We start from the raw sequence: 18,198 nt of genomic DNA on the forward strand, positions 1-18,198 counted from the left end.
GACAGCCAAGGACTGAGATTTGGAGAAACCGGAGAAAAGCAGCATTCAAGCCCCCCTTCCCCGCCAACCTGGAGAGAAAGTCGTGTGGATTCTATTTGTTTCCCAGGCTGTCAAGCAATCTCTCTTCCCTTTGTGCTGTAGAGAGCAGAGCCAGCCCCTAGGATGAAGCAGGAGCTTATTTTCTGTTTATTCACTTAACATCTCAGTAAATATTAATCTCCTACTGTGTGCCAGGCACTATTCTGGGAACTGAGGATTCAACAATGAATAAGTAAAGCTTTGTAAGACATTGTCCTCACTGCTATATCTCCACCCCCTAGAAGAGTGCCCAGCACATACTGGGTGCTCAATTATATGTGTGAAATCAATTTGAGTTGTAAATGGGCAATCTGCTGGTACTCACCATGGGGCAGGCATACCCTCAATGTCTGGCTGGGAGGTGTTAAAGCACTAGTAGTAGGGATTTTGGCCAGGACTTTATTCTGGTTTCATTCTCTTAAAGGACTGACTTATGCAAAAAGCTCCCACAGGTGGGACAGAACCAGAAATAACCCAGATCCTCATGGGCCTTTAGATTTGTGACTTGCATTAGGAGAGGCAGCTAACCAATCTCACACTTTTTCTCCTTTCCAGTCTCCACAGAATCAAAGCAGTCAGGGTTGGACTGGAATGACAGAGCTGTCTCCATATTACTTGATCAAGGAAACCAGTATCGGGGAAGTCAAAAGATTTACACAAGTCACATGATGTGATGGTGACAGAGCTGTGACTAAAACTAAAACCTAGACCTAAGACCTGTGATTTCTTTATTCATCTGGGAGCCTTCAGGCCCATAAAAAAATATGTTGACATTTTCAGAGGAAAGAGCTTACTTATGTGCCTGTGGAACCATCAGGGGCTCTACAAGGTAGTAGCTTAGTTTTGTACACCTCCTAGTTTTTCTCTTATGAAAGAAGTATCTCTGAGGTATAGGAGCAAAGGAGAAAGTATATGGAAACCAGAGCAACTGGATTTTACTCTTCTGGATATTAGCTCGTCTGCTTCACTTTTATCCTCCATTGCAGTTTCCTTCAGTGCCAGCTTTCCCCTACAGACTAAAACAAAGGTCTGCCCCAAATTCCCTGCCTAAAGGAGAGGCAATCTGTAATACTCTTAATACTTTATTAACTTAAAACATCACTCTAATAAATATGTATTAACAAACATAATGCATACCAGAAGATCTAAAAACATTTACCAACCTCATCAAAGTGAAAATACCACTTTTCCCCCCTCTATGGTACACATGGAGGGTCAAAGAGTTGAAAACAGAGCCTTCCTTCCCACATGCGTGCTAGCTCAGACATCTTTAAAATATCAGCTTAACAATAAAAAACTGAATATACACACATATCTTTGAAGTAACTGTTCAGCTACTTTTTGTTTACACCTGATAAAATCCAAAAGGGTCAAAAGGGAAGGTTTACAATTCTGTGTTGTCTTCTCAGAATTCCCTCCAAGAGTAAGAACAGATCCAGCCACTTGGAGGTGCAACCGTTAGCTTTTGAGGAGCAGTCAGGGGTTGTGACTTCAGTCTCTCTTCCCCAATACCTAGCATGGTGCCTGGTACCTTGGTAGCCGGTGATCCATGGACATTTGCTGAGTGAATGAATGACATCTTGTCCACAGGCATTGCTTGTGCTTTTACCTCCAGTGATGAGGCTTTCACAGGCCTACTGAAGGGAGGACCTCTAATCCCCTCTCATCACCAACTTCTCTTCTGCTCCTTCTTGGGGGTAGCCTTGATGATGCATCTCATGACTTCAAAGTATTAAATTCCTTCCCCAAGTCAGTTTCTGAATCAGTTTTTGAGGAGGAGAAATGATTCCTCCAAGATTTATAGGCAGCACCCAAAAGAAAGGAGTCAACAGACTCCCCAGAAGGAAAAAAATAAAAGTTAACACTCACTCTTCTTTCTAGATAAAAATATTAGCATTTCTCTACCTTGTAAATGGTGATTCCTCCTCTTCCACACAAATATCTGGGGTAGGTCAAGAGGGGGAGGGAAGAAACCTGAAGGGCATTCCTGTCTGTAGATTAGGGCTGGAAATAGGAAGGACTGTGGGGTCTAAGATTTATTCTGGTCCCCATTTGACTTTGCCTTTGTCTTCAGGTGTAGAGGAGCCTATTTGTGTCCGAAGCCTAGAGAGTCACTTGGTTCTCACTCTCAGCTGCACTTTGAAAAGGTACCTCATCTCTTCTGGCAGCTCCAGGAGGTAAGGCAAAGGAGGAGCACCCTGGTAGCATCTGCAGACTGGACCTGGGGTCTGGAAAGTCAGAAGGGAGTGGACGCAAGCAGGGAGCGGAGTGGTGGCAAGCAGAGAGGCTGCCCTCAGTAGTGTTGTGTAGCTGCTGCTTGCAGCCTGCCAGGGTGCTCATTTGAGCCCGTGCTGCGTCTCCCGGTGCCTTCGGAGGTCCACCTTCCTCTGGAAACCCTTCCCACAGAGGTCGCAGCCGAAGGGCTTGAAGCCTGTGTGTTTGCGGCTGTGGGTGATGAGGTTGGAGCTCTGGCTGAATGCCTTGCCGCACACCTGGCACTTGTGAGGCTTCTCACCTGTGGGGATGGGAGGGGGAGGGGAGAAAGTATGAGCCTATGATAAAGCTAGAGGGGACCCACTGTGACCCACATGCTCTTGGCAGCAGCTGGTTGCACCACAGTCTAAAGCCTTCAAGCAACTTGGAGGGTGACGTGTTGCAACATGAACTGACTCCCAGCCTGCAATGCGAGTCCCTGGAAGCACCATGGGTGCACCAGGTGAAAGGGAGACTTTCTGAAGGGGGGGTTCCCAGCCAAAGGCCTCAAACGGTTTCCTGCTAAACGGAAACAGAGCAAAGGCCACGTGCCCTCCCCAGCTGAATCTACCCCAGGAGGACTCCCCTGACTTTATAAGCCATGAACACTCAGAGCAGATGTTCAACAGGAAGGGGAGGGGGAAGCTGTCCTAAAACCGTGTGACTCCGTTCTAATTCAGAGGAAGTTTTCAAATCAGAATTTCCAAGTGGGTGTCAGTTTGTATGGATCAGTGAGCCTGTCTTCTTTCTTGTTCTTGAAGGACAGCGGAGTATATCTGAAAAAACATCTTAACATGGACTTTCTTTTCTTTCTTTCTTTCTTTCTTTTTCTTTCTTTCTTTCTTTCTTTCTTTTCTTTCTTTCTTTCTTTTCTCTCTCTCTCTTTCTTTCTTAAGTTCCAGGGTACATGTGCAGGATACGTTTTTCAATAACTTATTTTAAAAATCCACATTTAGGCCAAAAAGTATTAAGGCAGCTGATACTTTTGTCTTGATTTTTCCTTAATTTTATGAGGTTAATCACATGATTCTTTATATACCAGCAATTCTTCACCACAAATTAATAAGAGAACACAAAAAGGTTTTGTCTTGTTCCCCATCTCATGTGTTGTTAGGTAAGTGGCATGAATTTCCAAATAGCCCAGCATGGCATTATAGTCAGGGCTCAGCCTTGGAAAAAATATAAAATAGATGAAGTTCGTTTTTGAGGAACCCTCTGTCCTCCTTGCTAAACTCTTCTGTTTTCATGCTTCAGATTTCTTTGATAAGAAACCACCCATCAAAATGTATTCTATCCCTTTAGGGTCAAACAAATCTGAGAAACAAATTCTAGGTATAACGTAAATGTTTGATAAGGGCTTAATGTTTTATTCAGTCAAGATCCTAGTTGCATTTTGATAAGTGTCCTGAATACCTTACTTATAAGGAGTGAATTACATGGAAATTTCAGGTAAGAGGGAATGATTAAAGTAGAATACTTTTCTGGGTTTTCAATGGAAATACATACATTACCCAAGTATATTTATAAACATCAAGGGTGGGTGTTTAGAATACACTGTGATTTGTTCTAAATCAGTATTCATATTCTGCAATAAAATTTTCAGAAATTCTGGGTCTCAGGTAAATGTCTTTTGACTATTAGAGTGTTCTTGGCATTAAAACTCCCACCCGCACATAAAGTGTTAGACAGAGTCCAGGATTAAAAGCCAGAGCATTACATGACTCCATTATTCATTCAGTCTTACTTCTGATAAATCATTCACTCTTTCTGAGTTTCAGGATGGTAAGAGCAGCTCCTTCTACTTTACTGAGTGGCAATAAGAATCAAATGAAATGATAGATTTGAAAGTACTTTGTAAATTATAAAGCATTATAATAGGTAAGGAATTATCATTATTATGGCATTAACTTGCAGATATTTTGAAAAGGGCAATAAGTGAATAGAAGCTTTCTGTGTCTACCAACCTCATAACTGAACGTAAAATACAATAAACAGTGGTCAAGAGTGGACATTTGAGAGGTCAGACCTGAATTTGAGCTCTGGCCCTGTCATTTGCTAGCAGTGTGACCCTAGGCAGATTACCTAGCCTCATTTTCTTCATCTCTAAAATGGGGAGGAGTAGTCTCTACCTCTCAGAATTATTGTGAGCATAAAATGAAATAAGGCATTTTAAAAATGCTTAGCAGAGAGTTTAATCATATTTGCCATTATTTGTTCCTCTTCAATCAGAATAAGCTCTCAGACTCCTGAAAATGCAGCCGGAGAGGCCACACGAGTCTCTCCCACAAAAGGCCAGGTGGTTAGGGAAAGTCCTCAATCTCTAGGTAAGCTTTAGAGCAACTCTCTAAGGGACCCTGGAGCTTCATATTTCACCCAGAGCAGGCAGCAGTGGAAGCAGCTGCTAACCTAAAGGAAAATGTTCTTTCCAAGTATAGAGTACCTGTGAGCTGACCTGCTGAGTGGACTTTCAGACACAACCCCAAATCAAGGCGGCTCTGGGGAGAATTATGCCTGTAAATGAATCAAAGAACCCACCCCTTTGTTTTCTTTAACACAGAGCAGGGAATAACTCCATCAGAAAGGCCTCATCCACCACTCACTGGGGCCAGAAATCAGAGAAGATGAGTAATGTTGGCCTCAGGGTGGTTCCTACAAGCCAAGCGCCTTTAGCTCACCAGTGTGGATGAAGGTGTGTTTCTTCATGTCTGACTTCTGGTGGAACCTTTTGCCACAGTACTGACAGGGGTAGGGCCGAGTGTCTGAGTGGATAAGCAGGTGTGTGGACAGTGTGGATGACCTCTTGAAGCTCTTCCCACAGATCTTACAGTCAAAGCTCCGTTCCTACAGAGAGAGAGACAGAGAGAGAGATGCAGCACTCCTACTGCAGTCAACTAGACTGCTGCTCTCCTCACCCCTCAGCTGGCCCTAAAATCCCTTGAATACTTTTTCTTTCTTTTTTTGAGACCGTCTCCTCTGTCGCCCAGGCTTGAGTGCAGTGGAACGATCTCAGCTCACTGCACCCTCCGCCTCCCAGGTTCAAGCAATTCTCGTGTCTCAGCCTCTCAAGTAGCAGGGACTACAGGCACATGCCACCACACCCGACTAATTTTTGTATTTTTAGTAGAGATGGGGTTTCACCATGTTGGTCACGCTGGTCTCAAACCCCTGGCCTCAAGTGATTCGTCCACCTCAGCCTCCCAAAGTATTGGGATTACAGGCGTGAGCCACCGTGCCTGGCCCTTCAACACTTTTTCTACCAAAACATTCTTCACCCACAACCTTCCACACCCCATGGCAAAAACATATCCACACCCTGCTTTTTTTGACACCCATTAGCACACACTTCTCCACCCTCCTCAACAGGAGGCTTAGACCTCAGTCACTTGAGATGCCACCTCCCCCCAGCCAGTGTGGGTGCTGGGGGAGATGGGCTGATACTCTTTTTAGCCTTCATAAGTAGGCATTCTCCTGAGATAGCTATTGGTATATTTACTTGCTCATCTACTCTCCATCTCTCAGCTAAACTATAATCTTCATGTGAGCATGCTGTCAAGGACCTGATGTGCTATAAGATTCTTAAGTATTTGGCACCTGGAAGTTAGGCAACAAATATTTATTAATGAATGAATGAATAAATAGCGGGGGTGGGGCATGGTGGCTCATGCCTGTAATCCCAGCACTTTGGGAGGCCCAGGCTGGTGGATCACTTGAGGCCAGGAGTTCGTGACCAGCCTGGCTAACGTGGCAAAATCCCGTCTCTACTAAAAACACAAAAATTAGTTGTGCCGTAGTGGCATGCACCTGTAATCCCAGCTACTTAGGAGGCTGAGGCACGAGAATCACTTTAACCTGGCAGGGGGAGGTTGCAGTGAGCTGAGATTGTGCAACTGCACTCCAGCCTGGGTAACAGAGCCAGACTCTGAAAGAAAAGAAAAGAAAAAAGAAAAGAAAAGGAAGGAAGGAAGGAAAGAATGAATAGCGGGGTAAATACGCTCCTAGATGCTCTAAATGAGCTGAGATTCCCGCCTTTTCAGTCGAGTGGGGTCAATGCAAATTAAGTGACAACCATTTGGTTAAAAGAATAGGCACAAAGAAATAGAGCTAGTAAGTCTGATATATCAGCAGCACGAATCAGTGCATACAAACCTACCTCAAGCCCAAAGTAACAATGAGGATCACACTCTCGAGGCTCACAGTGGTGTGACACCAAAATCTAGGGCTGCCTCAAGGCCTGAGCCGGCCACAATCCTCTTTTCCCTACACACCTGCACCAGGGCAAGGGGACGCAGCGGAGGGCTTGGGGGAGGAAACGGGGAAGTCGAGGAGAAAACTTCCAGGCAGAGACTGGCTGGTGCTGCACCGAGGAGATGCAGAAGATCCCCGAGCAGGGCCGCGCGCGGCGGTGCGCCCCGCGCTTACCTGCGAGTGCACGGCTTTGTGCTGCTCCAGGCTCACCGCGTGCCCGAAGGTCTTGCCACACATCTCGCAGGCAAAGGGTCTGGTACCGCTGTGGGACCTGCGCACGTGCACCTCGAGCCCGTGCGGCGTGGAGAACACCTAAGGCGGGTGGGGGCAGAGAGAAGGCCGCTGAGAGGGGCCGCGGGGCGCAGGCGAGGCGCGGGTAAGGGAAGCAGGCGCAGGGCAGGCGAGGTGGTGAGCTCGGGAGCCTCACCTTGCTGCACTTGATGCACTTGTAGGAGCCGCCGCCCAGCAGCAGGCGGGTGCACAGCAGCTCCGACTCCACCTTGACGCCAGCACCCTTGTCTGCGTGCAGCCCGTGGCCACGCTCCGGGTACAGCAAGCCCGCCGCTGCGGTGGGCCTCTCATACAGCCCGGCTGCCGCAGACCCGAAGTCGCCGTAGAGCCCTAGGCCAGGGCCAGCGGTGGCACCGGCCCCTGCGCTGCAGCTCCCTGGCGCCCCGGCCCCCGCGCCGCAGGCAGCCCGCTTCGGGCCGTACAGCGCGGCCAGGTGGCCCGGCTCCGGGGCGGGTTCACAGAAGAGGCCCAGGCCAGTGCCGCGCTCCATGGCCCCACACGGTCGGTAGCTCTGCACCAGATGCCGCAGGTCAGAACCCGCCAGGCCGCTCCATGAGTACGGTTTGAAAGGCAGGGGGAAGGGCTGGGCTTCGTCCAGCGATGGGCACATTGACTTCTCCGAGGCTGTGGAGGCACAAGGGAGCGTCCGGTCAGGCTTCAGACGGCAGAGCGGAGGCCGCCGGGCTGCGGCTGCGGGCGTGGCGTGTTCGCGGACTGCGGGGCACCCAGCGCTTGTAGAACACTGCGTGCGCCAGGTGCCAGGCTCGCCCCCAAGGTAAAACGTGGCCCGGGCCCTGGGGCCTCGCAGGCCACTATAGGAGGCAGAGCAGCAAACAGATCATTGAAAAGACCTCGGGAGAGGAGGTCGTAAATTCTGTGCGAGTGCAGCGGAGGCGCTTGGCGTTCCGAGGATCTTTTCTGTCTGGACCCTCGCACCTGGAGATCCTATAGGGAAGGGCGCGTCTATAAATGCCCGGAGTTGAGCTGTTAGGGAGAAGGCGGCGGCCGTTCGGCCCCTCACAGCACTCAGGGGCGGAAGGATCCAGCCACCAGCGCAGGCACTCTCCCAGCCCCTACATGTTCCCATTCAGTTCTTTTTCTTCCCAGAATCCACGAGGAAGGAGGGAGAAGGTCCATAAATGCGGCCCCGAACTACCCGAAAGGCTGGTATCTGAATAAACCCGAAGGTATTAAGATTTCACGAAGTTAAGTGCCTAGTGTACGTAGCAAAGGGGCAGCAGGAAAGGGGCTTTTGGGCTTAAATTGCCAGCCAAATACTCCCCATTCCTGTTATAGTTTGATGGAGGCGGGGAGCCTGAATTTCTCAGACAATAACTGTATAACTCATAAGGTTTAGCCACCACCTGCAAGGAGACAGCTCTGAATTCTCGGCCTGCTACGCCTCCACCCACGTGAATTTTGCTAAAACTAGTGACCCCAACGCATGTGAGTGCATACGGCATTTACAAATGTGTGTGTGTGTGCGCGCACACACACACACACACACACACTCCAGTTCAGGCTGGCCACTTCATTGAGAGGCTGTGCCCGCAGTTTCGTTCGGAGGGGTTCGGGGCGCGCCCAATCCTTGCCCGGCCACTTGACGCCCTGGCAGGAAGAATCCTCCCGCCGCCGGCTCCCAGACACACTTGCTGGAGCTATGGTTTTCGCCAAGTCAACTCACTGATTGTGGGACGGGTGGTGGTATCTTCTAAAACTAGGAAACATATTCTGGATATAACTGGCCCTTGACAGAATCCGGCTGGTCTGATCATTCCTTCCCCCGGCCGGGACTGGAGACGCCCCCACCCAACGTGCGGTCACTTAGTTTGCCTGAAGCTGGATTGCTCGCTGGAAATGAAACCCAGAGAGCAGGCCCCTGAGGCTGGGTTAACCTGGCAAAACGAAAAATGAAACAGGCCCCCAATCTGCGCCTGTGAAGACCAAGCCGCGGGCTGAGATTTTCGTCCTGCCCCCTCCCTGCCGCCCAGTGCCTAACTCCTCTGCCTGGCCCGTTCTGCCCTGGTCCCCCGTTTGTTTGAGCCTTGGGGGTCTAGATTGCAGGATCCTAGCACTTTATAAAACAATCAAGTCTGGTCAGAAAACGAAAGGTCAGCGTTGCTGCCAGTCGAAACGACTGGTTTATTTTCCGTCACCGGCCAGCTGCGCGCAAACGAATCTAAGCGACAAGCAGCTAGGGTCCCGCCGCCTGGGATGGAGGCAGCAGCCCCAGCGGGCAAGCTGTCCGAGTCCCAGAGAAGCCGGATGCCTCCTTCCCCTACGAATCAGCTCCCTCCTCCCGGAAAGACTCTCCAACTCCCCGTTAGCATTTCTACGCCCAAGGTCGCGCCAATTCCCCCTCGCACTGCCGGGTCCCTGCAGCTCCCGCCCGAGAGGTTCCCAGTGGGTTCCTACCTGGAGACGCGGAGGGTGACGGGGGCCTCCAGAAGTCCTCAAACTCCGAGCTCCGTTCGCAGACGCTGCCCTCGCAGCTGTCTGGGGATGCGGTGGCTCTGTCTGGGGCTTCGGTCAGCTGCGATTCGGGGGACAAACGGTCCCGGGGCTCCGCCTTCGCCCCGCCTGCATTTGAAGTGCTGTCTGCAAAGAGGAGGCAGGTGAGGGGCTCAGGCTGGGACCGGTTGAGTCTGAGGGTTCTGAAGGCTCCCCCAATCCCCCGACCAGGGCACCCGAGCGTCTTCCTCTCTCCGCCCAGACCCCGGCCGGGAACCCTCTCGGATCTAAGGGCAGGGGCAGAGAGGCCATGGCACCTAGGAGACAAACCCGGAGGAACCAGGGCAGTAGAAAACAAAAACAGCAGCAAAAGAAACATTGGGGCAGCCCCTCCCAGCTCCGGACTAATGGTGTGTCGAGGTGCAGTAGGCATCCGCGTGAGCAGCCCCGCCTGGCCCGCGCGCGCCTCGCACCTGCTCGGCTAGGCGCCGGTACATTCTCTAAACGGAGGGAATAGTCTGGTCCTGGGGAGCGCGGCTGGTGGTAGCTGTGAGCCTTCTTGCTTTTGACGAGAAATGAGCGCGGCATGGTGGTCCGGCACTTTCCCCACTGCGCCCCAAGAGTCCCTGGAGCCGCTGTCACCCACGGTCACTCCGAGGGCTTAGCCAGCCCGGCGGAGACCTGAGAGGGAAAGAAAACCAGGTGGAAACGCTGGTCAGTACTCTCCGGTGCGGGGGTCTGGGCACCCAGGCGGAGGGAGAGCGCGGGCCAGGGAGGAGCGCAGAGGACCCACGGGAGGAGGGGCTTGGCCCCGCTGCGCCGCGCTTACCAGGTGGCACTTGGACAGGTGGCGCGAACCCGCCGTCGTTGCCGCCGCCGCCACTGACACAGCTCAGCGGTAAAACCTGTCCCGGGGCCCTGGCTCAGGCCCCTTTCCTCCTCCCTGCCCACGCCCCCCAGCTCCTCCCCTTTCCTAGCCAAGCTCGCTCGGGCAATCAAACTCCCTGGAGAGCCGTAGTTCCCATCGGCTGGGTTACCCCAACTCAGCTACTCATTGCCTGCCTGCCTGTGCTTTACGGCTGGCGAGGGAGGGCGGGGACATGCTGATCGGTTTAGGGGCCGGGGATGCCCAGTGGTCGAGGACCCGGAAGGGGCAAGGAGCCAAGACCTCCAAGAGCCAGCTACAAACTGGAGTGAAAGGGCCGGGGAGTGGGGGAACGGAACACAAGATAAAACTGTGGGGCGGCGCGGGCACAGCAGCAGAGGGATTGGGGACAGCAGAGGCCAGAGAAAGGAGGTGGGAGAGCAAAGGGACAGGAAAGTGAGGGGAGTAACAGAGGACCAACCCCCGCCCCAGGAGAAACTCGCATCCGGGTGATCCCACTCGCTCCTCACTCGTGCCCCACGTAGGAGAAACTTTGGCCTCGGACTCCCGGCTGCGGCGGGCACTGGTCGAGGCTGCGGCGAGCCATCCCAGACCATGGAGACCTAACCTCGGGAATCAGGTCCTGGGAAAAAGCACTTTCCGTTCTGCTCACCAAAAAATCTTGTCCTAGGGAAGTGGAGCCCGATCTGCCAACGTTGACTGGGAAATGCTAGGTGTCCCGAGTCGGTAGTGCACCGATAATTTAGCAGACAAAAAAGACAGGACGCCAGAACGCGCAGGCTGCATTGGCAGAGAGCGGGGGTCGGGCCCGGGCCCGGGAGGGAACTAGCTGCCCGGGGCGTCGCTCTCATTAACCCCCAATCAGTTCACCTAATACCAGGTGGAAATCTGAGCCCAGCGGGAGGGCGTGGCTGCGCCTGCGGCTAGGCTCCAGCCGGCTCCGGGGGCGGGACCCCACAGTAGAGGTGGTCTGGGGTAAACGAATCTGCCTTCCTCCCGGGGTGAAGGCGATGGTGACCGGGTTCACACGTGAGCTGCAGCACAGCAGTTCTCCGTGGTCTCGGCTGATTCAGAAACGAGGGTGCTGGGAACTCTGGGCCGGGGCAGGACCTGCAGTCCTCCGTCTTCGCGATGTTTCCACTGCCGGACTAGGAGCCCCTCGGCTTCCTAGGCAAGATGCAGGCCACACAGTCTACGTCTGTCCGTTGGCGCTCTCAGCTTAAAACGAGTCCTACAGGCCTTGGTCCCTGTAGGGTGCAGGCCCCCTGCTCCAGATCCCCAACCCCACTGTGTCCCCTTCTCCGGAGGAATGGGAATAGACCTGGGAGAAAAGACGCCTGAGACGTGTCGCGGGGCTCCCGCGAAGTTTCCCGCTACCTAAGCGCCAGAATGCCCCTAGGGGTGAGGGTGCCATCCGCCTCCCTCCAGGTTGGCTCCCAGGGATAGAGCTTTGCCGCTTCCTGCACTTGTCGTCCGTACAATTAGACGCCACAAACCCCAAACCCAATTCTTTAAACAGCCGCGAATCTCGGAAGAAAAGAAAAACGGAGTGGCGTTGTCCCGAGGGTCCCGCTGCGGCTTGGACCCGCGTTGGCTGGGAGCGGGACAAATGGGGGCGGGGTAACTGTCAGCGCCGGAGCTAGGTCTGGGCTGGCGCCACGAGAGACCAGGCGGACGCGGAGGCCGCCTCCCCACCCGGGCTGTAAGCCCACGCCTCTGTCGCACCCCGGCCCGCTTTGCTGGTTCCTGTGGGAAGGGAGTTTGGAGGAGATAGGGGCCCCGGGGCCTGGGCCGAGCGCGTGGGAAGGCAACTCCGGGCTGCAGCTGGCGCGGGAGGTGGGGCGGCCCCTCCGCGCGCTCAGGCCTCTCCTCACCGTCCGGGCCCGGGAAGGCGGGAGCCGAGGGCGCTAAGGGGGCGGCCTCCCGAGCGCAGCTGCTGCCACCTCCCCACCAGATGTTTCCTTCCCGGGTGGATTTGGCTCCCCTGCCGAACCACCAGACCGCCTGCTGCGCGCCCCCGACTCCAGATTTCCAGCCACACTGCGCAGGTCGCGCCCTAACCCAGCTGCCGGAGCTCTCGGGGCTCCCGCACGTCGGTCCGCAGCAGGTGGGAAACCGCCCGCGCCCTCTGGTCGCCCCCGCAGTGCCAGTGCTCTGCGAGTCCCCGCGGACGCCCCCACCAGGGCAGGAGGCGCAGAACAGGCTCGGCGGACCTACCTGAGGAGTCAGGGCGCGGGCACCGCGCTAGGAGTTTTCAAACGGAATCTTGCTTTCGGGAGAGCCCGCTCTGTCTCTCTGACTTAAAAAAAAAAAAAATTCTCCTTCCGAGCTCAGCCCCCAAAACCACAAGCTTCACTTCCTGAGCGTTACTGAGTCGCTCGCATAGCCCTCCCAGACCTGCTCCCAACCCCCGTCGGGCGGCCGGGCGCGCTCCTTTGCGCAAGTGGCCAGGCGGTGGGGGGCCTGGCCTTTCCAGCCTGTCCCGCGCGCCCCTTAGTTGTCCTCCCAGTTCTCTCCCTGTGGGTCGGCAGGGGATGAGGGAAATTGGAGGTCCGGACACTCAGGCTCTAGAAATGACTTGAAAGAAAATGAACTATTCTTGGCTCCAGGGAGACTTCCGCAGCGAGAGAAGCCACAGATTGAGGACACAGATTGACTGGCGAGAGAGGGGTGGGGGGCGCCCCGCTCCGAGGACCCTCCCCGCCCCTCAGGCCTCAGTCACCCGCCCGCCCACCCCCGACCCCGCCACCTCCTAGGGCTGCACCACCCCCGGGTCAGAACCGTGAATCACCGGCCCGCGGTGCCGCCGGCCTGGAGTCCGGCGAGTGGCCACGGCGTCCGCAGAGCGAAACCTGCCCCGCGGCCCCGAAATAGCTTGTTGTGGAAACACTTGGGGATAAATACGCCCAACGAGGCTGAAAATACCTTGACACCCAATCCGAGAGGTTTGCTCATTTCCCTTCGGATTTAGGTAATGGTTAAATTTGGAAGAGGTGGGCGAGCGCCGAGCCCCCGGCGGAGAGGGCCCTGGCGGCGCGTCCCGCGGGCGCCCGGCGGGACCGGTGGGCGCACCCTCCCCGCGCGGAGCTCGCCGGCTCTCGACCCGGTCCGCTCAGCCTTCGACTAATTTCCGGTGGTCGGAGCTGCGAAATTAAAGGCCGCGCGGGGGCAGCGCTGGCGGCTGCTCGGCTGACTCCGCCCTGCCCGGGCAAGCCAGGGAGAGCGGGACCTCGTACGCGGGCTCTGCCACCGCCTGAGGTCATACCCAGGCACTGGGTGCTGGCGGGAGCAGTAAAGCGCCATAAAAGCATAACTTTGATGACTATTGCAAAGTAAGCCTTCTTCGCTTGGATTGTATGTTTCATGAGGGTAGACACTGGATCTTCATCTTTATGTCCTAGGCAGGCTCTTAACAAAAGGCTGTGGACTGAGTAAATGAATGAGTGGGGTTAATTAAATAATTAATTCTATTAATAGAACAGGGGGAAAAAACTTAAAACCTAGCTCATAGATAACATGAACAAATGCAGCAACTTCCAACGCTAGACTGTACGACATGATCCATAGTGTGTGGCCTGCTGTGTATACTCAAAGCCCACACCCTTTGCTCATTGGAGTGGATGGATGTTGTAGTCATGTTACTTTTCAAAATGAATTGAGTTGGATTTTGATCACAACTTCGTGCACAATAAGCTTCCAATGTCAGACACACACAAGGAGAAGGGAGTGGTGCTCCCCAGTTCTTGCAAAATAACTACCATGTTTTAGGTTAATCTTAAATTGTTATGGGGGGGAAACCCTTAAAGCTCTTTTTCTAGAAATAGTTTTTAAATTATTCTTATTTTGCATTGTAAATTTAAAATTTTGCAGGGAATATTTGGTTAGTTTAGCAGTGCTTTGAGCATGTATTAATAAATTATACGTTTTGTTAAGCAATGGCCTGTGCCCCTATTGTATGCCAGGCACTGGGCACATCTTGTCTGCGTAGCTGTCCTCCTTCATTTGCTCAACACATCCCTTCTTTATATATAAATGCAGAGGCAAGCAATCTTGGTCAGAAAGGAAAATTAAGGACATTTTGTTAATATTTTATTTCTTGTGTGCTTTGTCCTGGCCTAAGGTATAAAAATCTCACAGTAGTGCAAAAACAAATCTTTCCCTTATTCCCTTCTCTCCTACTCAATAGCAGAAAAAAACAAATTTTTAGAATAAAATTATAAATGGGACAAAATAAAATTTCTTGTCAACCAAGTTCTAGAGAAATGGTTGGACTATTTCCTTTGCATATTAGCAAGTTCAAAGTCAAAGTTTCTTGAAAAGGTGCTGTGACTATTTTATAGTTTAGTTGAGTGTTGCTGTTTGAAGTCTCAGGAAACTTGAGGGAGCCCATGAAGGGGGCAGATAAGCACCTTGAGCAGTGAGCAGTATCACCTTAGAATAAATCCCTTTCATTCAGATTTAGTCTAGTCATTTTGCTTTTCATTTGCCCTTCACAGACTCTTGGGATTTCTGAGTTTGAAAAAGAAAACTGAGAACTGGAACAGGGACACGCAGAGAGGAGCAGGTGGGAGGGAGATGGCACTGAATTTCCCTTTATGTCTTTTACATGTTGAACCGTGTGTATGTAGTACTAACTCAAATAAATAAATACACATTTAAAAAGTATTTAACAAGTATTCAACACGTTTAAAAAGTATTTAACAATACTTTTTAAGAACACAACACTCCTGGGTGTATACTGTTGAAGTGTGACTCCCACACTTGGGGAAGAATAGGAGAAAGGTAAGAAGAGGGGAACCCAGAGAGGTTAAGAACCTTGCCAAGGAACAGTGAAGAGCTAGGACTAGAAATAACGATACAATGAACCCATCTCTGACTTCCTGCTACTCCAAACTACCTCTTGCTTCTATTAAACTACGGGCAAAGAGAATAAGCCACCCCTCCATGAACAGTTTTAGAAGCTACAAAGACTCCCTCTCCCTCCATATATTCCTTTGGAACTGAAATAGATCTAATGGTAAGCAAAATGTATACCTGAGGCACAATTTTCTATAAATAGGGTCTTTCCAAAGAAATAATTTTACATTTACTGCCTTTTCAATAATTTACTAATTGTTTCTAAATAGCAATAATAATGTATCTGTCGATGCCAAATAACAACTGACCTTATCATACCACAAACATTTCCAAGCCTTGGCCAGTAGCCCATTTATTTCAAGCAGCCTCTCATAGATCAGAATTTCCCTACAACAGAAGATTTGAGACATTTAAAAAAAAAAAAAAAGTGGAGATGGAGTCTCGTTATGTTGCCTAGGCTGGTCTCAAACTCCTGGCCTCAAATGATCCTCCTGCCTCAGCCTCCCAAAATGCTGGGATTACAGGCATGAACCACTGTGCCTGGCTGAGACATTTTCAAAAAGAAAATTGTAACAGGATATTACCAGTGTCTTGTTTATTTTTTCACAAAGCTTTACAGTTACGATCTCTGTCCTTTGTGGGACGGCATGGGAAAAGTGGGTGATCCTGAAACCCCAGGGAGGGGCAATACCCCCATTTCCAGCATACATTTCCAGCATACATTTCTATGTTTGCCTCATTTGATTCTCACTGTGATGATACCAGGAAGGGAAAAAAGAGCTCAGGCATTTAAAAGCTAGTAAGATGTGATTGTCAATCTCTGTTCTGCTAGTACCAGCTTTTGAGACCTTGGGTAAGTTAGCTCAACTCTCAGCCTGTTTCTCCCCTGTAAAGTCGGAATACTGGTACCTACCATGCAAGACAGTGGAGCAATCTTTTTTTTTTTTTTTTTTTTTTTGAGATGAAGTCTTGCTCTGTTGCTCAGGCTGGAGTGCAGTGGCATGATCTCTGCTCACTGCAACCTCCACCTACCGGGTTCAAGCGATTCTCCTGCCTCAGCCTCCCGAGTAGCTGGGATTACAGGCATGCACCACCACGCCCAGCTAATTTTTGTATTTTTAGTAGAGACGGGGTTTTACCATGTTGGCCAGGCTGGTGTTGAACTCTTTACCTCATGATCCACTCGCCTCGGCCTCTCAAAGTGCTGGGATTACAGGCATGAGCCATCATGCCCGGCTGGAACAGTCTTTTAATTTGCACTGTTTACCTGTTCATTTGGGCAGCAAGAATGGGAGAATGCTCCAAATGAGGGTTTCTGAGTTTTAAATATAAACATATAAGAAATTATGCTATATTATTTGTATATTATAAATAATATAAATAAGAATATATTACAAATTATGCTACATATATCTGATAAGAAAAGAATAAAACTCTGTAAAACAACATTCAAGTATTCTTGCTCTATTATTTAACAAAAATTATAATCATATTACAGATACAACTGAGTAGTCTGCTTTTCTTCACGAATATTCTAATTATTTTTCTTTTTTCTATTGTCTTTATTTTCCTATTTTCTTAAATGGAATATAAACTTTTTATAGTAAAAATTATTTAAATAAAAATCATGACAATCTTCCTTGCTTTTTATATACAATTTTTCATCATTTTCAATTGCTATAAAAAACTTCTATCAGCTAGTTTACTATAATTTACTCAATCACTCTCATCTTAGTATTTAGCTTGTTCCGATTTTTTACTATTTTAAGTAATACAATGAAAAGATTTTTGAATATAGCTTTCCCTACATTTGGAATTATTTCCTTAAGATATATTTTTAGGGGTGAAATTTCTAGATCCAACAATGATTATTTTTATGGTCCCTGATACATACCAGAACAAGTTTTATGGATGGCGCTTATGTAATGCATAAGCCAAAAGAATTCATACCACTTAACAGTTAAAAGACTACAAAAATAAACTAAGGAAAAGTTTGACTTGGATTAAAGACCAGATATAGAACTGGTCTTTATTTTATGTACAGGAAGTACTTGTTAGAGCCACACCCTATCATATTGCCATGGTTTTATCCTCAAGTATACTAACAAACTATTTAATTTTTGTCTTTGGATTAGGTGTCATGATAGGTGTAGTCAAATTGAAATAAGAATTACATATATTTTAATTGTATTAATTCAAAGAAAATAAATGCAAACTGATAATTGTGTGATGCCTTAACTTGAATGATAGGTAATATAATTATCCCCTTCTACTCTTATAAGAAGCAGGCTATCAAAATAGAATTCCACTGACACCATAAGTCAGAATATGATTTAATGGTACCATCATTTGTGGGAAGTGGGTAATGTTTTTTGTATCAGCTCATGCAAAAATTGGGAAATGAAGTAAAGGAGAAACATGGAGATAAACAAGTTAATAGAAGACTTATGGTATAAGAACCAACTTTGAATTAATATTTTTTACTTTTCAAACATGAAGAAAAACTATTTGCTTTTAATAAACATTTTGGGACTGATATATTTAAATCTCATTACATTCAAAAATATTATCTATTACTATAAAGTTTAAATTAGGCTTTTACATAAAGGATTTCAAACATCTGAAGAGGGAGGAGGCTGTCAGCTTTGGTGTTGAGAGTTCAAATAAGAAAATTGTTAATCTCACCACATACGTATTTTTACATTGTTCCTAGGAATAAATAGAATGAAGTGTCATCTTACTGTAAGCTGCGTGATATGACTCCTCCTAGAAACATACCCAGGGTGAACTTTTATAGGAAAAAAAAGGAGTATAGTTTGCTTGGTGAATGGAAAATGAAACAAGACAGAAAATGCAAAAATTATCTTTCTTTCGAGTTTTTCATCATTTCCTCCAGTATGTTTGATGATTAGTTCGCCCTACCCCAGATGAAACACTTCACTTTAAAACAGTACAGCCTATATATTGTAAATTTTAAAAATTACTCACAAAACACAACTCCCTTAGAGGAAATATATGACCCCATATCTGGAGGTAAGGTGGGAGTTGAGGCTTCTGAAAATCTCTGGCCACTGCTGTCTGCATGAGGCGGGGCTTGGAGGATCAGCCCACATGAACAACCTCAGGCTCGCCCAAAG

General features: G+C 49.5%; 1 protein-coding gene across 7 annotated transcripts; it reads right to left on the reverse strand.

Moving 5' to 3' along the window:
• Window positions 1-1,144: 1,144 nt before the first annotated feature.
• GFI1 (growth factor independent 1 transcriptional repressor) lies at window positions 1,145-13,329 on the reverse strand. 7 transcript variants are annotated; one of them, XM_063625520.1, is made up of 7 exons: window positions 13,130-13,329; window positions 9,792-9,999; window positions 9,283-9,465; window positions 7,004-7,491; window positions 6,751-6,888; window positions 5,007-5,172; window positions 1,145-2,593 (listed from the first exon to the last, which is right to left on the reverse strand). In XM_063625520.1, exons 2-7 carry the CDS (start codon window positions 9,904-9,906, stop codon window positions 2,415-2,417), a joined length of 1,269 nt encoding a protein of 422 aa, XP_063481590.1. In that variant the 5' UTR covers window positions 9,907-9,999; window positions 13,130-13,329; the 3' UTR covers window positions 1,145-2,414. The 7 variants fall into 7 exon arrangements, with proteins under 7 accessions (XP_063481590.1, XP_063481585.1, XP_063481589.1 ...); XM_063625515.1 differs by lacking the exon at window positions 13,130-13,329 and adding an exon at window positions 12,422-12,864; XM_063625519.1 differs by lacking the exon at window positions 13,130-13,329 and adding an exon at window positions 10,148-12,398.
• Window positions 13,330-18,198: the final 4,869 nt, after the last annotated feature.

The sequence above is a fragment of the Symphalangus syndactylus genome, chromosome 12 (genome assembly GCF_028878055.3).
Source record: "Symphalangus syndactylus isolate Jambi chromosome 12, NHGRI_mSymSyn1-v2.1_pri, whole genome shotgun sequence".
Taxonomy (NCBI): Eukaryota; Metazoa; Chordata; class Mammalia; order Primates; family Hylobatidae; genus Symphalangus; species Symphalangus syndactylus.

Excerpts from the sequence above, each read along its gene's own strand:
- GFI1 (XM_063625520.1), bottom strand. The coding sequence starts at position 9,906 with ATGCCGCGCTCATTTCTCGTCAAAAGCAAGAAGGCTCACAGCTACCAC. Across the intron at positions 9,466-9,791 it reads ACCGGCGCCTAGCCGAGCAG|ACAGCACTTCAAATGCAGGC; the intron begins GTGCGAGGCGCG and ends TCCTCTTTGCAG. Across the intron at positions 2,594-5,006 it reads ACACACCTTCATCCACACTG|GTGAGAAGCCTCACAAGTGC; the intron begins GTGAGCTAAAGG and ends CCATCCCCACAG.